The sequence below is a fragment of the Ptiloglossa arizonensis genome, chromosome 4, assembly GCF_051014685.1.
Source record: "Ptiloglossa arizonensis isolate GNS036 chromosome 4, iyPtiAriz1_principal, whole genome shotgun sequence".
Lineage (NCBI taxonomy): Eukaryota > Metazoa > Arthropoda > Insecta > Hymenoptera > Colletidae > Ptiloglossa > Ptiloglossa arizonensis.
The window spans coordinates 21,479,062-21,499,508 of NC_135051.1; the positions used below are offsets into that span (position 1 = coordinate 21,479,062).

The 20,447-nt window shown below is 39.8% G+C and overlaps 1 protein-coding gene across 4 annotated transcripts in view; it reads left to right on the top strand.

The window, feature by feature from the left end:
- The window catches only part of LOC143145813 (nephrin), a 586,636-nt gene that overhangs the window by 526,810 nt on the left and 39,379 nt on the right, over window positions 1-20,447 (top strand). For all 4 annotated transcript variants that reach the window (XM_076309561.1, XM_076309562.1, XM_076309564.1 and 1 more), the window contains exon 10: window positions 18,125-18,418. In XM_076309561.1, coding sequence (XP_076165676.1) covers window positions 18,125-18,418 — 294 coding nt within the window. The remainder of the gene's footprint in view (window positions 1-18,124; window positions 18,419-20,447) is intronic.

A 20,447-nucleotide genomic window follows, 5' to 3' on the forward strand; every position in this document is an offset into this window, starting at 1 on the left:
ACCTCAATCCCTCAAGAATAATATACACCTACTACTGCCCCAAAAAGATTGCTCCTGACCCCAAACTTGCCCTTACCCCAAGAACCATGCCAGTTCTTCCAAGAATCGTTCAACAGTCACTTCCAACTAGCTCAAACCCGTCGAAAAAAGCAAACCCAAATTATATTCTCCTGCGACAATAGCATTATACCGTCCACTAATGGTCGAAGCAGTGAGTAGGGGGGAAAAATTCCAAGCATAGCGACCCCCCGAACGCGTCAAATCCGTCTCATGCGTGGAACTCCATCGTCTTGACGGAAATCCCCTCCTGGAGGTAGGTTGGCTGCCTTCCGGCGTATCGGTAGCCCACGTGGCACACGCGCATAATTCCACGCGATCCCGGCCGCGTTCCGTGTGTGCGGTCCCGCACGACTCGAATCTCATCAAACACCGCGGCAGTCGCCTTTAACCGCCTCAGACCGGCTAGTTAACCCGACAAACATGGCCGTTCCCCGGATACACGATACAGCACGGTGCCTGCCGGCACTGAATTCCGGCATGTGTCAGACGGTAGCCCGTCGATGTTCCGCAGTCGCAGCGTGTTTAGAGGGGGGTTGGAGCGGTTGCCGCGCGGTCCAACGGATTAGCCGCGGCAGTTTACGGGCGTTAAGGCCATTACACACTGATTTGCTCGCTCGACCATATGGACGCGCGAGGTGAGACCGACTGTCAGCCGATCGTAAGTTACACCGAGACTTGAGACACCGGATTACGCCTGTAACGCCTATGATCGCCGCCCCCTTTGGCGAAATCGAACGACGCCCCCAACTCTCTGAAGATCGATCACTCCTGAACCGGGAGAGGTTAGGGAACCGTGAATAAACGATCGTCGTTACCCGGAGGACACCGAAAGAATCGCCCGGTGATGATTGCTCAAAGGTTGTCGATATAGGGCGACTGTTGGGTCGGTGGTACGGTTACGCGAAAAATATGGAGGTCGTTCCGTGAGCGATATGATTTCTCATCTTGCCAGAGGGAAGGAATCGGAGAAACGTAGGTGAACGGTACGTATGGTTAGCAGTGGTTAACCGCAAGGTCAACCGAGGATTGTGGAGGTATTCCTTTCGGTTGAATATTGTTTGATCTGGATGGTGTTGAACGATAAGTAGATTTATGGATCGCGTGGCTGTGAATCGTGACGGGTAATTAGAGATCGATTTAGGGTGATTGTTGGGTAGTATCTTTGAAAGTGGAGGGGCATTTTGTGAGCAAGATTGTCAAGATCGCGCTTGGAGGAACTGTCAGCAAAAGGTATAGTTGAGAGAGTTTGGGGCAGGAAGGTTTGTCGATGGTATGCAGTTTGACCACTATTTTTTAGACACCGTACGATATAATTTTTATATTGGTAAGTATGTAAGAAAAATATATTGTGTCTGACCTATCGTTGCTTATACTGTACAGATACATCTTCGGTTAAGCAGAGGAGATCTATTAGATCCTGGATAGCACGTGTGACGGGTAATAGTAAATCTGTTAATGTAGATGTCCAAACCACCTAGTATCCGTTGATACCTTGAACACCTTGACACATCAGTCACGGTACTGTACGCGCAAGAAACCGAGGTTATTAAGAAAATCTAAAGTCCGAAATCTTTGAAAACAATTAATTCCCGGCCCCGTGTTTTCTCAGACTCTTTCTTTCCGTTTCTATGGGATTCATTACCTGGCCGAGATTTTATCAACGATTCCTACAGGCTTTCTACTATCGCAAATCAAATTCTACGACCCGGTACCTAAACACCCTACTCTAACTTATTTACTGTCCTCGTAACCAACAGTTATCATAGGCTCTCAACGATCCCACCAAAATAAGATTCTAGAGTACGGTATCCAAACACCTAATATCACGACCCTCCTAACTCACCTACTGTTCTCATAAACTTTCAACACTCACATCGAAACAAGATTGCACGACCTGATATCAAAATACTCCAGCAACCAACAATTATCGTAAACTTTCTACAATCACACCGAAATAAAACCGTACGCTCAATACACACTCGGTACCTAACTACCCTAACAATCGATAGTATCGTTACGTATCTAATCTCCCCAAAGTTATCAAAGATTTCCCTCGATCACCCAGAAATAAGATTCCACGACTTCGTACCTCCAAACACCCCACCACAGTGTCCCATCTGACCTTACCTACCATTCTCACAAACACTTCACGACCACGAAATAAGAATGTTATCTAGTGTTTAGATAACTCGTCCAGCGTCTTTGGTGTATTCACATCCTATCGCCTGATATCTTAATAAACCTCCCAGTTGTCACAAATTTCTTTCAATCACCCAGAAATAAGATTCCACGACTTCGTACCTCCAAACACCCCGCCACAGTGTCCCATCTGACCTTACCTACCATTCTCATAAACACTTCACGACCACGAAATAAGAATGTTATCTAGTGTTTAGATAACTCGTCCAGCGTCTTTGGTGTATTCACATCCTATCGCCTAATACCTCCCGAAGGACGCGCAACTTTCGAAACTCCCACGACTCACGGAATGGAATTTATCATTTAACCGGGAACTGGTCGATCGCTCGTCTTCTCGAAACAATTACCGTGGAAACTTATCGCTCCGCCCACAGCCAGGCGCTTCGTTATTGTCTCGTAATTTAATATAACAATTAACCAAGAAAATTGATACGGTAGCCGGGTTTGGGTACGACACATCGTGTCGCGAATCCGACATCCTGTTTGAAAAACAAATCGTCCCTTCGAAATTCCAACTGCGAAGAATCCACTCGAGAAGTGGGAGGGAGTGCATACCCGAATCGCTCGATTCGCTGCACGCTGCACTCGGTTGCATACGTGTGCACACGTACGTACATATGGCGCCTATGCAAATCCCGACCCGCTAAACCCGCTGTAATGATTTAGTGGCGCTCTTAATGCTCGTGCAGGAGACTGACGTTGTTTCACCACGTTGAGTGTCTTACGAAACCGGTTGTTTCTTCACCGGAAACACGCTCGCGGAAACGTTCACGGTGAAATTGAACGGTTATCGTCGAAGTTGCAACGGTGTCTCGGTGATACTTCGATTAATTCCAACGAGAAGTGTGAAACGTTGAACGAAGAAATAGAAAGTTTGAAATCACCCAGTGGAATAAATTTAGAACTACTTCTCAATTGTTGACTGGGAACGTCAATGTTTACCGTTTGGACCGAAATTTATCGATAGAAACTTACACGATTCTACACATCTCGCACTTTTCAACGTTGAATTTATTAACAACGAATTTATTAACAAAATTTACACGATCTTACATTTCACGGTTCGTATACATCGAAGTGTATCGTTCGTGCATAAATTTCTGAAGAGAGTTTCCAAAACGTAGAGAACCCGAAAGTGAATGTTCATTTCTATCCAATGACCGATAAAAGTAATTTCCTAGAACAATATCGAGAACTTCTATCACGACCGTACGCCCATCGTTGTTCCCGATCGGAAGAACAAAAAAAAAAACGTACAATCTTAGCTGAGAAAACACCGCGTCTCCACCCAGTGTAAGAAACATTCACTTCCATTGGCGTCACCTTCCCAGTTGGGTCAGTTGCATAACTTTGTGTTCGTCCCGTAATAATTTACATGCAAATGGACGAGCCAAGTAAACGTGGGCTGTTAGCGATACAGCGAGGAACATCGTGTACCACGGTCGCGACAAGGGGGGTGTACGAAGAAGGGGGATGGAATTTTCGGGGTCCATTTATAGCGGTAACGAAGCTTAAGATTTCAATTGAATTTTAGGACACGCAATTATGCAGAAGCGGCAAGGTGGCGAGGAGGTGGAACGTAGAGGGGGTAAATGGTAGAGCAGAAGAGGTAAAAGAGGGCAGAGGTGGAAGAGGGTGGACCGTTTTCTTCGGAGGGTTGCACGCTCTCCTCGGCCGAGATCTTGAGCCGCTTAGTTGCCTATAAAATAGCCGTGCCGTGCCACGGCCCCGTGGCTGGATGGAACAAAGAAACTGCGGATTAAATACGAACCGTGGCGGCGTTCAGTCGTCGTTCACCACGCCCGAAAAGGGTTATTAAAACGAAAATAATTGCCGGATAACCGGCCGGTGAATTTCGTACGAGCGTTAATGCGCCGTTAATTTATGCGCGTCGCCGACGGTGAAAAAGTTTCGCGTAGACCGGGTAAATGGTACCGTGGACGGGGGCCCCCGGTGGTGGAGGTGGTACCCCTCGCCACAATGGAAAGCCCCGGTCAAGCGGACAGCTTGTTGCGCCGGAATAATGCTGATTGTTTTGCGGGGTAAGGCAGAGTGGCTCGGCCCGTTTCCTCGACCAGCTTCCTCGAGAGTTTCAGGAGGTATTAAACTCCGGGTTCTCGCGACTTTCGAGAAACCACTGTGTTCCGCGCAACACCCAACCACCCTGCCCCACTCTTCTGCCTTAACACGAGTGTACACCGTTTCGAACGATCGAAAGTTTTCGGGGATATTATTATTGCGATTCGTTACGGTTCGGTCGCTTTAGAGTTCAGGGTGGAGGGTATTTATCGTTATCGTGATGATAACACTTTGTTTTCTGTGTATTTTGTTTCTGTAGGAATTTTTGGAAATTATTGTTGCGATTTACTTCGGTTTGGTCGCTTTAAAGCTCAGGGTGGAGAGTATTTATCGTTATCGTGATGATAACACTTTGTTTTATGTGTTTTTTGTTTCTGGAGGAATTTTTGGAAATTATTATTGCGATTTACTTCGGTTTGGTCGCTTTAGAGTTCAGGGTGGAGAGTATTTATCGTTATCGTGATGATAACACTTTGTTTTCTGTGTATTTTGTTTCTGTAGGAATTTTTGGAAATTATTGTTGCGATTTACTTCGGTTTGGTCGCTTTAGAGCTCAGGGTGGAGAGTATTTATCGTTATCGTGATGATAACACTTTGTTTTATGTGTTTTTTGTTTCTGTAGGAATTTTTAGAAATTATTATTGCGATTTACTTCGGTTTGGTCGCTTTAGAGTTCGGGGTGGAGAGTACTTATCGTTATCGCGATGATCACTCTTTGATTTCTGTGTATTTTGTTTCTGTAGGAATTTTTGGAAATTATTATTGCGATTCATTACGGTTTGGTCGCTTTAGAGTTCAGAGTGGAGAGTATTTATCGTTATTGCGATGATAATTATTTATTTTCTATGTTTTTTGTTTCTGTAGGAATTTTTGGAAATTATTATTGCGTTTTATCCTGCTTCGATCGCCTTTCAGCGCTTGATAGAGAATATTTATCGTTATCGCGATGATAACTCTTTGTTTTCTTTGCTTTTTGTTTTTCTTGTAAGGAAAGAATCTCGCATGGTCAACTTCGAATACAGAGTGCTTTTGCAGAATTGTAGCGTGTTGTTACTGGATAATTTTAACATTAGAACCACCGATGGTGAATGTATCCTTTGTTCTAATCAACATATGTAGACCTCCATTCAAAAGTTATACAACACTTACCCATTGTAACAAATTTTGATTATATAATATATATCATATAAATATATATAATATTATTTTACCCTTGCGTATATTCACGGACAAGTACTCGATATTAATTGAATATAAAAAGAAAATTGTTTACTCGTTCGAATGTTTTAAATAACGAGAAATATACTTAAATCGTTGAAGAAAAAAAGTTTGAAGTTGCGAACGAAATTGCGGAGCATTCTACGAGATGAATGGAACGAACCGGTCGAGCATTAGTAGATGTTAATATTATGCAAATTGAAAGTGACTTACTCGAGCAACGTACAATTTTCATTTGTTCGAGAACGAAGTGTGTCGCGTTCATATTGTATTTCAGAGAAATTTTATACTTCGCTGAAAAAGAAATTAACTTAAAAAAGAAAAAAAAGAAAAAGAAGGACCAAGAGTAAACTGCCAAACGAGATTCTTTCTATTTTAATTAAAAAGAGAAAACGCAAAAAGAGGAGAAAAGAGACATAGAGAACAAGAGAGAAAAAAGTAACTGTTGAGAATTAGAGATGGAATAATTATACACGAGTGTACATATGCACACATACGTGCCATTATCCTCGAAAAAGAACTCGCGAGAACTTTTTTTACACGCTGACTTACATATATTAAGTAGTGCGGGTCAATGATTGGTCAGACCCTCGTACAAAAATTTACAAACCTCTACTATCCAACTCACAGTGGACAAGTAAATTATATGTTTCACATCCTCAACTATTAGTTTGTTCTGAAAGTGATTTCGTTTTCCAAAATGGAGAATATATAATTTAATAAAATATTTGCACACCCTAAAAAAATTGTTTCAAGTTCACCAAAAAAAAAAAAAAAACGAAATCACTTTCCAAACAACCCAGTACAAGTATAAACTTCATGTCACACGCAATACTTGTTTCACAAAGTACAAACAACAATAATTACAAAACAATTATTTCTCTTAACATTGCACCAAAGTATTGAAAATTAATTTTTTTTTATCAGAACAATTCTTCAATTATACTTTATCTCGTCTTCTATCCTCTTCGATTCTCCTACGTCTTTTCTCGTTCCCCACCACGTAGGCGCCAATCTCTCACCTAAGTGAAACGAATCAATCGTTCGTGCAACGACGCAAAACGAGCGGAAAGTCGAATCAGTGTTACGATCATCAGAAACGTTTCAGGCGTACCGATGGCGAGCTGTCGATAACCAGGACAACCCCACGTAGACTTTGGAATGTGACAGCCCTTAAAAATTCACGGATCCGCATTGCGTCGCGACGTCTAACGCGATCACGTCCCCCCTAATGCCTCTAGACATTGGAATGGATCGATGTCCGCGCGTTCGCGGATCGAGAAAAGTTCGAATCCGTGTAATCCGTCGACATTCGATTTTCACGTAATTGCGTTTACTCACCACCGGGGGTAGAAATTGAAACGGGTCTTACCACGTTCACGAATATTGCTCCGGGTTCGAAAATTTATTTCGAGCCACTTCTCGACGCATTTCACCGATAATCGGAAAAAACGATCGTTGAAAAGCACTGCGCGAGATGTATAGATAATTCCAAGAGAGACGGTCCACTGATGGATCAATGTCAACTGAGACACCTTGTAGAAGCTTTTCTTCTTAGCACTGTACAGTTTCGAATATAAGAAAACGTACATATTGAATTGATAATTACTCGTACTTCGAGAATGATTATTTTGCAATTAGGTGTAGGTTTAATTATTCTCGATGGACTTTGAATTGGAAATATAAATTTAAGAAGGTGATTTAACAATGTATGGAATATATATTGTTTGTGGATTGTATTGAGAATGTTTGATGTGTACAAGGGTACGAAAAGAATTGAAGAGTTTTGAATTAAATAATCAGATTTGTATATAGATGAGAAACTTTAATAGTGAATTATGTAAAGAGTGCTATTTTTTAGTGAATATTTGCGTATTTCGATCATTCTTTTTTGAGTGAATTGAAAAATTCAGTACGTATTGGAAATTTTCTCGATATATCGTAGAGTGAACTTGGAGAATAAGGATGGTTGATTTTTAATAAAATTACAGGAAATGTCTTGTTTACAACGAATATGAAAATTCATCTGTCACGGGTATCGTAGAACTTAACACGAGAATAATTTCGCATTCATGTAACCTAGTTTCTTGCGAGCGCAGATTTCGAAAGTGAAGTTGTTTTTCAGTCGAACTGGCATAAATTTGAAAAGCATTAAAATATATTAAACTCGTACTTTTTGTTTTCGTTAATGAACGATTCGATGGTGTGAAACATCGCTTCTAAGTTTGCCCATCAAAATGGTGTCCGTACAAATTGATCTTAAACCAACTTGTCGAATTGAAACATTCGTTAAACGAAAGTTTCACAATTTTAAAACGTAGACTCGTGTCGGTTTAAACAAATTTCATTTTCCTTAAACTTTGAAGAATTACCACCACCTTGTTCTTGTTTCATCAGAAGAAAAGAAATTTCATTGAGTAATCGTTGTGACAATTGGAAAAATTATTTACGTAAATAACAACTATTATTCACTGTGAAAAAATGAAAAATTCTTTGACTTGTCGTACTTTACAAAATTACTTATTTTCTTTAACCTACAGAAAGATTCCATTAGTCGATACCTAAAGGTACAACTGAAGATCAACCTTTGAATACAAACAATATTTATAAATAATGCATGCAGTTTTTACAGGGTGGTAAAACTTATTGAAAGAAACAAAATTGACCGTTTCGTATATATTAGGATTTTTATAGTATTACACACACCGTAAGTGATATTAATGGCAAGTGATAAATCTGAGATTTATTTACAAAATAAAATTCAATATCTCTAAAACGGAGAATTTAACCGTTTATATATTTTTATCATCGTTTGAGTTCGAATATTTATTAAAACTTTTTCGTATATATCGATGAGTTCCATCGGTGTAAAAAACTTTGTACCTATAGTTCACGAGCACTTGTATATACGTTTCAACAACGAACAAATTTCGCATGGCTCTTTTCAAACACGATAGCCCTTTCCAAACGTATCGATCCCGGAAACACAGATCGATCGTACGATAAATGTGCAATCCCCAAGATACACAGGGTATTTCCTGTATCGCATTGCACGATTTTTCAGCCACTTGCGGCTATTTGAAAAAAAAAGTTTTGAACAAAAATTGACGATACCAGAAATTTCAAAAATAGTTTGTTTCCACGGCGAAACCAAGGTCGCCATACATTTTTTAAACGGGACCAGATATTTCATTTTCTCGTTGTTATTTTAGAAAACACTGACACCAACTCAAAAACCATTTAACACTATATTTTCATTATCACAATACTACGTTTATGGTAGTTTCTCGTCGTGTTTCCATTTTTAAAAAGTATAAACATATTTGACTTTGGACATACAAAAGTAAATATAAATCTAGGATTCTATAAAATAAATAAAAATCGAATGTAAAAACAACTCCTGTGCCTATAATTATTCCATGTTAACTGCGATCAAGAATCTGTAATTTCCTCTCTTATATATTTATATATTTTTCATTTAAGATTAATTAACATTAATCGATTAATTTTATCATTATCGTTGAATTTTTTGCTACTAAACGTTTATTTCACTATTATTATTCCTTTCTTCTTACCTTGCTCCGTATTATATACGTTAAAAAGTATACTTCCATTGATATATATATACACTAATAATAACTATTAAAGAAATCACTCTCATAGTACACAAAATATTCCTCTCCAAATTACAACTGAATAATAAATTACACACAAAGACACATCCGTTATGTAATCACGCGAAACACCGCACATAATTCAATACCAAGCAACGCTGGATGACCCTGTACCTCCCACAGTCGCCACTAGAGGGAAAACTCGACCGCTGACCGTTTCTCGCAAGTTCTCGTACCATCTCCTATTTCTATATATACGCTCCTTACCGTTTACCCAATGTCCCGGCGTATAAGGCAGAGCGTGCTAGTATATTCTACTTAACGACTCCACTTAACAAGCCTGGGATATGAAATCTCGTCTCTCCTTTTCCTATCTCGCTTGTGTCTTCTTTACTCCATCATCACATCCTCTAGATATCCCCCTATAATAATAAAATCCATTACGCATTAAATCCGGAAATGTCACTAAAATTCCAACAATTAAAATAATCCGAAAGAATTAATTCTTCCGTATTCCTCCCGTTAAAGAATGAAACAAGAGAAAAAAAACTCTCTGCAAAAAATGCAATCCCCCCTCCACAGTAGTGTAGTGTTTCTCAATGTTCCTGAAATGCCTTTCGACCTAATTATCCGACAATCGCGTTACCGATCCGAAGATTATTAAACTCCCCGTGCCGAGTTTCACGGAATTTCCGTCCGAGATATTATTATTCCAGCGTCGACGACGATCGTTTGTTTGTTCAACGCTGAGCACGTTCTCGAGCGACCGGAATTAATTGAAATCTTTCGCGAAAATCGCGCGGGTTGCGCTCGGGTCACCGGGAAAAAGAGAGGCTGCTTTCCCACGCCGTGAAAACGATCGGAAGAAGGAAAAGAGAAAGAAGAAAAAAAGAAGAGAAAAAAGGGGATCGAAACACGAGCGTCGCGAACAGTGCGCGCACGGTTTCACGAGAAGATCATTGTGTTAGTCGCGTTGGCGCTCATTAACCTTTCGATTTCCGCGCCGAGCGAGCCCCGATACGAATGTAGTTTCGCGTGGATCGGTTGCAGCCAACGTGGCGCGGATCCACGAACCGGAACGTGTGAGAATGGAGAAAGTGTAAGAGGGGGTGGAGAAGAAGAGGTAGAAGGGGAGGGGGAGGAGAGGGTATCACTTAAAAGAATTTCCGCGTGCACGCGTCGAGAAAATGGGATGTATTATGGTAATCGTCGACACTCCAGGAAAATACGGCCGGGGGTGTGGAATTCAATGATCCTCGGCTCGGTTGTGCCTGTTCACTTATGCCTGCACGTGTTTGCGTATGCGCCGCGTTCGGAGCCTCTCGAACACCCCGTGGAAAACGCGTCCCTTCGCGCCGCGAATTCCGCGCACGTATGTACTTTCCTGTAGTTTCGTACCTTTGCGCGTCGATTAAACTTACCAGTTCTCTACCCCCACCACCACCACCGTGTCGTGTAACAAGCGTCTCGATATCTCCGCGATGGTACCACCCCCCAATCTCTTCCACGGAGCTAATTGTCGGCAATTTTCCACCTCGTCGTGGCAACTGCGAGCAGGATCTTTTTCCGAAATAGAGGATACACACGTGGTTTAATAGGATATTATTCCACACGGTGGAGTAGAGTGGGTTGTTGTTTAACTTCACCACGTGGTAGAAAATAGGTTTTAAATTTTCCACGTGGTGGAGTAGGTATAAATTTTCCACGCGATGTCGAATAATTTATTTCGCGAAGAAAAATAAATGTACACATAAATATACGCTTCGAAATAAAACGTTTAACCCGAAATTTACCGATTTGGCGACAATTGCTGCAAAGAAATTTACTTTGAGTACAATGGTATATTTTCGAAAGAAGTCGAGACTGAAAAGATGCTCTCGTTGGCCTAACATTCTTTCAAAGCTTTCAATTCTAAATTCTAACGCAGACACGTCGAAGAAACCGAGCACATCGTCACATAAATCCAAACTAGGAACCATCGATCGACGGTATCCTTAATCTTGGACGAAACACTTTACCAAGCGATATCCATTAATGGTGAATTAATGTATCTGATTAAACGTTGGCGATGCATCGACGTTCATGCATCATACCGAGTCACAAGCATCCATAATGCATCCGATGTGTGCATGCACGTAACCTGCTGATAACTTACTGTGCCCCCGGGGCAAACCGCTGAAAATGTTAATCACCGCGATGAACTTTCGCTAGGGCCCTTTGATCGTCGTCTAACCTCGTATTCCTGGAAGAATTTTTTTAATGAAATCCGTAATCGACGTAGCGATCGAGTTTTCGGTTAACTTTCAACGCTAATGGCTTTCGGAGATTTTCATCAATCTTTGCGGGATTTTAGGGGTAATCAATAACACCGGTCTCGAAATTTCATTATACCTCGCCGGAACACCGAGACGGTTACCTCGTTTAACGTACGGGCTGATAATCGGAATCTAATCTGTCATTTTTCTGTCTGGTAATTTTCGAGAAATCGAGACCACGTTGTAATCTCGAGTACGTACGAAATGATAGTTCCCGCGCGCAACATACGAAAGAAAAATACTAAAAAATTGTTCGGAAAAGATCACTCGACAGTGTCCAATCGTCAATAACGAACAATTGGACGATTTTGGACAGTTCATCGACGATTGAAAATTCACCAACGAACACGTTCCGGTTCACCATTTCGTACACGACTTCGCCCATCCCTTTGCAATAATATTGTGCCACTGACGACTGAATTATGCATTCGGGCAACATAAATCGCTCCGATAGTTAGCAGAGACACTTGGCACGTAGCGGGCCATAGGCAATGCGTCATTAATGCTTAATGGACAGACATTAATTCGTTATTGTCAGTGGAGCTGGCAATCGATAGGAGCTTCCGGAATGGTCATCGTGAATTCGCGGACGTACACCGGCAATATGTCGGCGTTTCGCGATCGTAACAACATTGCACCGAAGAAAAATGGGGATACCTGGCGCGCGATGACACAGAATGCTTTGAACGATCTGGACGTATACCCTACCCCTGCCCTACTCCCCTCGCGACGACTTGGAAACTCAATAACGAGGAAAATGGAGAAAGAAATTCTCACGAGACTTTCGTGTTTCCTCGTTGTATATACCGAACGTAATATTATAAGAGTGACTCAGTATAAGTGAGTCAGTGACTTGTATATCATAAGAGTGACTCAGTGAGTCGTATATCATAAGAGTGACTTAGTGACTCGTATATCATAAGAGTGACTCAGTAACTTGTATATCATAAGAGTGACTCAGTAACTCGTATATCATAAAAGTGACTCAGTGAGTCGTATATCACAAGAGTGACTCAGTGACTCGTATATCATAAGAGTGAATTAGTGATTTGTATATCATAAATGACTCAGTGACTCGTATATCATAAGAGTGACTTAGTGATTCGTATATCATAAATTACTCACTGACTCGTATATCATAAAAGTGAGTCAGTGATTCGTGTATCATAAGAGTGACTCAGTGAGTTGTATATCATAAAAGTGACTCAGTGAGTCGTACATCATAAGAGTGAATTAGTGAGTCGTATATCATAAGAGTGAATTAGTGATTTGTATATCATAGTTGACTCAGTGACTCGTATATCATAAGAGTGACTCAGTGACTCGTATATCATAAAAGTGACTCAATGAGCCGTATATCATAAGAGTGACTCAGTAACTCGTATATCATAAGTCACTCAGTGACTCGTATATCATAAGAGTGACTCAATGAGTCGTATATCATAAAAGTGACTCAGTGACTCGTATATCATAAGTGACTCAGTGAGTCGTATATCATAAAAGTGACTCAGTGAGTCGTATATCATAAGAGTGACTCAGAAGTACGTATCCACACTTCAGAGAATGAATCTGTGTTGAATAGGAAAGGGCCTGACCTGTCCCCCTTCGATCTTAACGCGCGTTTGCTGGACGATAACGTAGAAAACTTTTAAACGTAGATACTCGATAATTGCGAAGATATAAATGATCAAAGTTACACGGAATGTAACTCGCGCTGCAACACGTGTAAAAAAGAAAAAGTTTGGTATACTTTTTCTCCAGCTTTTCTACATTTCCGAGGCAACCTTATTCGTTGGACACTCGATGTAATCTTAACTACTCTCTGTTAATCATACAGAAAATAAATTTCTTTGTATTTCCAACGCAAACTTGTACATTTCGTACTCGATCCTCAATATTTACCTGGAAAGATATTACACCTCTGTCAATTACACAAAAAACTTTCTCTATCTTCTCTACGTCTCTGTTACAATTTTACTCGTTACTTAATTTCCAATTCTTTTCATAGGAAAGTACAACGTACAGAAAATACGAAAAAAAAAAGAAAATTGACAGAACTAATTACGATCCAGTGAACGATCGATAATTCGAATGATAATTCGAAAAATTCAAGTAACTTACCGGACTCGTGATTTTTATTGCAAATAACGTTACCGTGACGAATGAAATCACTATTGTCACGGGCTATTTAGATGATCGATCCGTTCTCGTGCCCGATGATAAGCCACGTCGATCGTTGTACACAACAGTTTCCACAATTGACATTCAGCTAGAACGTTGCACGACACCCGAAGGAAAAGGAGACACTCGGTGGAACCCGAGGAAAGATCTTCGCGCGACCTCGGGACGGAAGTCTCCCTCGGTTCGCCTAGAAATTCAATAATACTTTGTACGTAGAAGCGGAAAGTAAAAGAACGTGTAGGTACATAGAGAGCCCCGGCCGCCGCCTAAGGGACAAGGATGGTCCAACGGAGACAGAACGGAGAAACGAGGGCTGACCTTTCATTGATCGGATCACTTGGAAAATTCTTAGCGATATATCCGGCACCGTGAACAACTTTCGTCAACCGCGACTTACACGTGACTGGTATCCACTCGTGTACAGAGACGTTTCGTAAATAACGCAGAAAAGTTTCGTGAGTAACGCAGACAAGTTTCGCGAGTGATCGACGATGATGACGTTGAGGAGTATCCAATTCGCTTGCAATGATATTCGAACAACCCTGTACAACGCGGTGAGACAAGAACAACGATCGTGTTTCGCGATAAGAAACGTACGCGCGTCGAGTGAAGGTACACCGCGTTAAAGATTTACTCGAGGTTGCATATTTTTATGGAAACGCTGGTCAATGAATTAATTTTTACGTTGTCGTGTTCGGGAACGTAACGTTCGTTTACGGTGCGAAGGAAAATTTGTTTAGTTCGTTTCTCGTGGGAAGAGACGAACACGAAAACGAGGTCGAAGCATTCGGTGTACACTCGCGTGAAAATTTCACCGACGTTTTACAATGGAAATGGAAACGAGTATTGATGGATGAATCGGTTTTAGGTTATGTTCGTAAATGTAACATTAACGGTAGAATATGGAAAATACGTTCGTTTTTCAACAAGTTAAAGAAAAAGGAAGACGAAAACGAGGTCGAAAAAATCCTCGCAAAAATTCAACCTGCATTCTCTAACAGCAAAGATTGTACTCTAAGTCAAGTACAATTTAGTTTCCTAGCTGAGAGAGAAAGAACAGAAAAATACATTTGAGATATTTTCCTCGAGATACGGAAAATTTTTTATTCTTCGAAAAGTCGTTTCGTTTTCCAAAGTAGAGAACGTGTAATTTAATCAAATGTTTATACACTCTAAAGAAATCGTGTTTCGTTTTTCCCAAAAAAAAAAAAAAACACGAAATGACTTTTCGAACAACCCGATACTAATTCCAATCGATGATTTAATTGTAAAATTACGAGATGGGCGGAGAATTGAAAAGATTGATTAGATAGCGAAGTATTCACATTCTGCTGTTCACAACGCGATCTAGAAAGTTACAATAGAACCAACTCACGATGTAAATTGCATAAAAAATATTGCAGTAACTTAAAGTTAACCTACAAGGCAATATTACCTTGAAATATATACAGTGTGGGCCACTGTTGCGAACCAACGCGAGCCGCAACGTCTATTTGGAGATTTCAGTGAACGTTTCATCAGACTCGTGGATCTTGCACTGTCCCGATTTGAGGTTATGTGCTGCGCGTGTGATTTTATGGTACTGTGCGCGTCAGCGAGTTGCAAATTCCATTCAGTAGGGCAGTGGGCTTAACTCAGTTACGACAACACTGCCGTTCGAATAATTATGAACGGGTACCGTGTGTTCCGTCTGTAAACACTCATGTGACAATAAACCAAGAAAATCGAAGCTTTCGCGTCGTTTCGATGAATAACGATAAACTACAACCTCTTCAATTTCTCGACAAGTTCTACATAGCTCTTTACAACTGAACATACCAGTCGAAATAACTGGTCGCGACTACCTTTACAAAACAATGTATCTTAAATTCCACATCACGTTTTTAACACACACGACATTTCTCAATATTAAATTCTTAAATATTTTAAACCAAAAATTCCATTACTTTATCGTACCTTCCTTAATTTCTAACGAAAATTAGAATCGGTATAATCGAGCTATGTATAATAAATGTCTCTCGGGTCAGAAAAGACCCATACTACCTCCAAACAAGGGACACTGTGTGTAATTCCAGAGCTAACGAAACTTGGACGTTTCGTGGAATAAAAATGTATGTTATTGATGTAATTTTACAAAATCAATTATCCATATCACTTTTACATAAAATCACAAGACCCATACTACGTCCAAACAAGGGACACTGTGTGTAATTCCAGAGCTAACGAAACTTGGATGTTTCGTGGAATAAAAATGTATGTTATTGATGTAATTTTACAAAATCAATTATCTTATACTTTTACATAAAATCGCAAGTATTGGAGAACATTACTCCGTCAATTAATACATACATTGCGGAAAAATGAACGCGTTGAACAGTATAACGAAACTGAGACGATCGATGCTTCTGCGTTTAATTAAGAGCCTTTCTAAACACGTTGCACTTCCCCCCTTCAAAGTTAATTCTGCGAATATTCTCCGTTCGTGGTAGTAATAAAGATGCACCCTGATGATGTTACTATCCCCCAGAGAGTGTAGATAGCTTCCCGTGCATGTGCCTCATGTATTATATATTATGTATTATGTATTACCGTAAAATCCGATCCCACCTAGGCTGCGGTTGACAAGGACTTGGGAATGACGCACGAGCATCGATTGTATCATTAATGCTTAATCATGGATAGTGCTCCGTAATCGTGTTACCTTTGTCCTGTACGAATATTAGATATCGGTGGATCACTCATCGTCAAAGTCGTGGATCAAAAGGCTTGACTTACATATCCCCTATTCAAAGGCTTGTTGTCTCCGAGGAAACTTGAACAACCGGGGATAGGCATTCGGGATTAGGATCACCCCGAAACAACGGGGGGTCGACGAGAGAATTAACGACACAGGATATTCTTTGTTTCATCGAAGCGTACGACACCCTAATCAAAAGCTCGGAACTTCGTTAGGAACAGTAATTGAACTATGCTCGCGCAAGTTTTCGACCGAAACTGTAACTTGACTAGTCAATGAGATTTCCTTGCCCGGGTGTATTAATAAATCCTGCGCGGGATTGGTACGTATTGTTCGATAAGTATTTAAATACTTAGTATTTAATACGAAGCATTCAAATTCGAAAAATGTTTTACAACAAGGAAATTTGTAACTGGATATCTTACGTAGGCGAAATGAAATTAAAGAGCACTCAAGACGACTCAAAGAGCAAGATTGTTTCCGATTAAAGAAACCTAAAATGAACCTAGAAAGAAATATGTTTTTAAATATCGTACGAGTTTCACAGGGAATTTTTTCGAATTTTTTCGAAGAAAATTTATTAAATTTATCGCAGACGATATTTAAAATTCAGTCTCTCGAGGACCACGAGAAATTTAAAAAGATCACGTGAAAAGTATACTTGTGAACAATTTGGAGAAATTCGGTAAATTGTTTCTGTCGATCTTCGAATTGCCATTCGTTAAATTTCTGGTAACAATGTTTCCTATATTACGATTATGAACCACAGTAATGGAAGATTTCGAACGTGTTCTCAGCTCTTCGACCAGAGAAGAGTCGTCGACATTTTTAACGATAAAGAAGACGCAGTTTTCCTCTTTCGAAAAATAAAATCGAAACTCGAGGGACGATACATCGACACTGTGATGAGAATACAGATCGATATCGCAACAGGTGCTCGATACGATAGCAGAGAACGATTTCGAAAAAGTGTTCCAGGCAACGCGACAGCAACATTGGGATCGTTGCTTTCGTACAGAATAGGACTACTTCGAAAGGAGAAGATCAAATTTTCATCGGTTGATCGATACAATTTTTATAACCCCCAAATCCGATTCTCTTTTCATCACCGTGTATTTTTATAAACCATGATTCTTCCCAAACCTCGTTTCGAAAAGTTTTATTGATAAATGTTTTACAGACACTGTCTAGTGTCTCTTTTATCACACGTGTATTTTATTCTATCATCCTTCTGGAATCACCTTTCGAGGAGGTTGATCGATCAAATTTTTACGAACACAATCCCATGTCTTATTCCATCGCACTATTTTTTAATTATTCACAAACTTCGTTACGAGAAAGTGAATCGGTGCAATTTTTACAAATACTTCGATAAATTCTTTACAAATACGATTCAATTTCTCATCGTATTCCACCATGTTACCTTTACACTCTATCATTCATCTCGAACTTCGTTGAAAGAAAAAAAAATTGCTCGATGAAATTCCCCCAAACCCAAGTTCAGTTTCTTCTCCACCACACCATGTATGTTCATTGATTCTAACGAATGTATTTTACAAATCCAACACCAAAGTAAAAAATACCACACAAATTGACAAACCACTCGCAACAAGTCTACAGACTATCAAACTCTCCGAAATACGAATCTGCATAATATAACGCATAGTTTCCCATTGGAAGGATCACGTTTGAACAAATGGTTTTCTTTTGTTTCCTTTCAGTCGCTCCTGTCTGTCACCACGGCCAGGTAAAGACATTCGGCGTGGCGAGGCACGAAACAGCGACGATATCGTGCGAGCTCGAAGCAAATCCAACGGACGTCTCGTTCACCTGGAAGTTCAATAGCACGATGGACGCAATCGACATACCCCAAGCGCACGTGGTCAACGATCGTACCATCTCGAAGGTCTCTTACACACCGATGACGGAGCTGGACTACGGCACGCTTCTCTGCTGGGGCACGAACGATCAGGGCACACAACTCGAGCCGTGCGTTTACCACATCGTAACCGCTAGTAAGTATCGCTGTTTGCGGTTACACATTAAACATTCACGGCGCCGCGAAAAGCCTTCGCGGCCAGAAAATCGCTTTATCGCTATCGCCTCGTAAACCGGAATGTTGCGAGGAGCCAGATTACGCTCTACCCGACCAAGAATCGCTTTTTATCGTTAACCTTCGTTGCTTCACTCCAAATAATCACGGAATAAGTGGTGCTAACAATATAGAAGAGAATATGCCGTTATTTTTCGTCGTGTTCGCTTCTTGTGTTTTTTTCCAGTCGATTAAAGTATACGTTGTTTGATCGTTTTTGGTAAAAATTTGTTTCTTTTCGGATAATCACATTTCGAATTCGATTGACTCCAAATAATCACGGAATAAGTGGTATTAACAATATAGAAGAGAATATGCCGCTATTTTTCGTCGTGTTCGCTTCTTGTGTTTTCCAATCGATTAGAATATACGTTGTTTGATCGTTTTTGGTTAAATTTGTTTCTTTTCGGATAATCACATTTCGAATTCGATTGATTCCAAATAATCACGGAATAAGTGGTATTAACAATATAGAAGAGAATATGCTGCTATTTTTCGTCGTGTTCGTTTCTTGTTTTTTTTTCCAGTCGATTAAAATATACGTTGTTCGATCGTTTTTGGTTAAATTTGTTTCTTTTTGGATAATCACATTTCGAATTCGATTCTTTTTTTTTTATTACGATCGGATTGGTTCTTTATTTATATGTATATATGTTTGTATACTGATTTTAGTAGTTTTCTTTTTATCACACCGTGTGTTTTTATAATAAGAAAAATTGTAACGTATGGAATAATAGCAGATATTTGTACGAACTTGTATACTTGATTCAGATCGAAGATTTATTTGTTAATATTCACGAATTGGGATAAAATATCGCCAAGTAGAGATAGTTTTTATTGTGAGGGGAGGAGAGGGGATTATGTAGAAAATAAATTACTTTTTTAAAATATATACGATGAGGTACGAGATAACGAATTGGAGTAAACTGTCACGAGGTAGAAAGTGATCTTTGTGGAAAGGATTATGAAGAAAGTAACTGACTTTGATAATAATAAAAATTGCAGAGAAACGTTTAACGGAGTAATTGGAAATATTAGGTTGTTCGGAGAGTAATTTCGTTTTCCAAAATGGAGAATGTACGATTTAATGAAATGATTTACACACTCTGAAAAAATCGTGTTTCATTTTCACTAAAAAGAAAACAAAGTGACTTTCCGAACAATCCAATACTATTTAACGATTCACCCGTCAATTTCAATTTTTACAAGTGTACCATGTGTGCATACTTTTCCTTTCGTCGTTACTTTCTAGCGAAAATTTTTGATTTTCCAAACCGAAAATTTTCCAGTCCGTTTCAAATATTAGAAAAAAAGAAAACCACGTATTTACGCACGAAACAATGAAACATCGCGTGTGAATCGATACAGAGCGAGTTGTATCGCGTGACAATTTGCCCCATGGCCACTTACAACAAGTTTATAACAAGTTGCCTCGAGGCCCCTTACGACGAGTTTCCCTATCCGGTATTTTTCCATGCACCGATTAATATCTATCTCTCTCTCTTCGGTCAGAAATTTATTTTTCTCGAATAAATAAATTGAAACGAACCTCCTTCTTCACGGTATTACTCGTATCGGTGAATAGTAACAGAAATTAATTAATTTCTGTTTGCATTAATGCAACACACCACTGCTTAATACAATTTAAATAACTGCTCTATTAAATCACAAGTTTTCTTAAGGTTTCAACAATCTTGACTAATATTCAAAATCAGGAGCAAGTTCGACTTTTCACTCTCGAGAATTTAAGCTTCTTCCATTTTCGTTGTTCGTCTCGTTCATTTTTAGAGCACTTTCTTAAACAAAAATTCCTCGTGTTCGTAATGTTTAATAAACGGTAGAATGTTTATCTTTCGAGTATTATATAAAAATATACATATATTACTACTTTTAAATCCTTCAGAATTAATCTTACCTAACGTTACACCGTGAAAATATACACAAAACGCAGA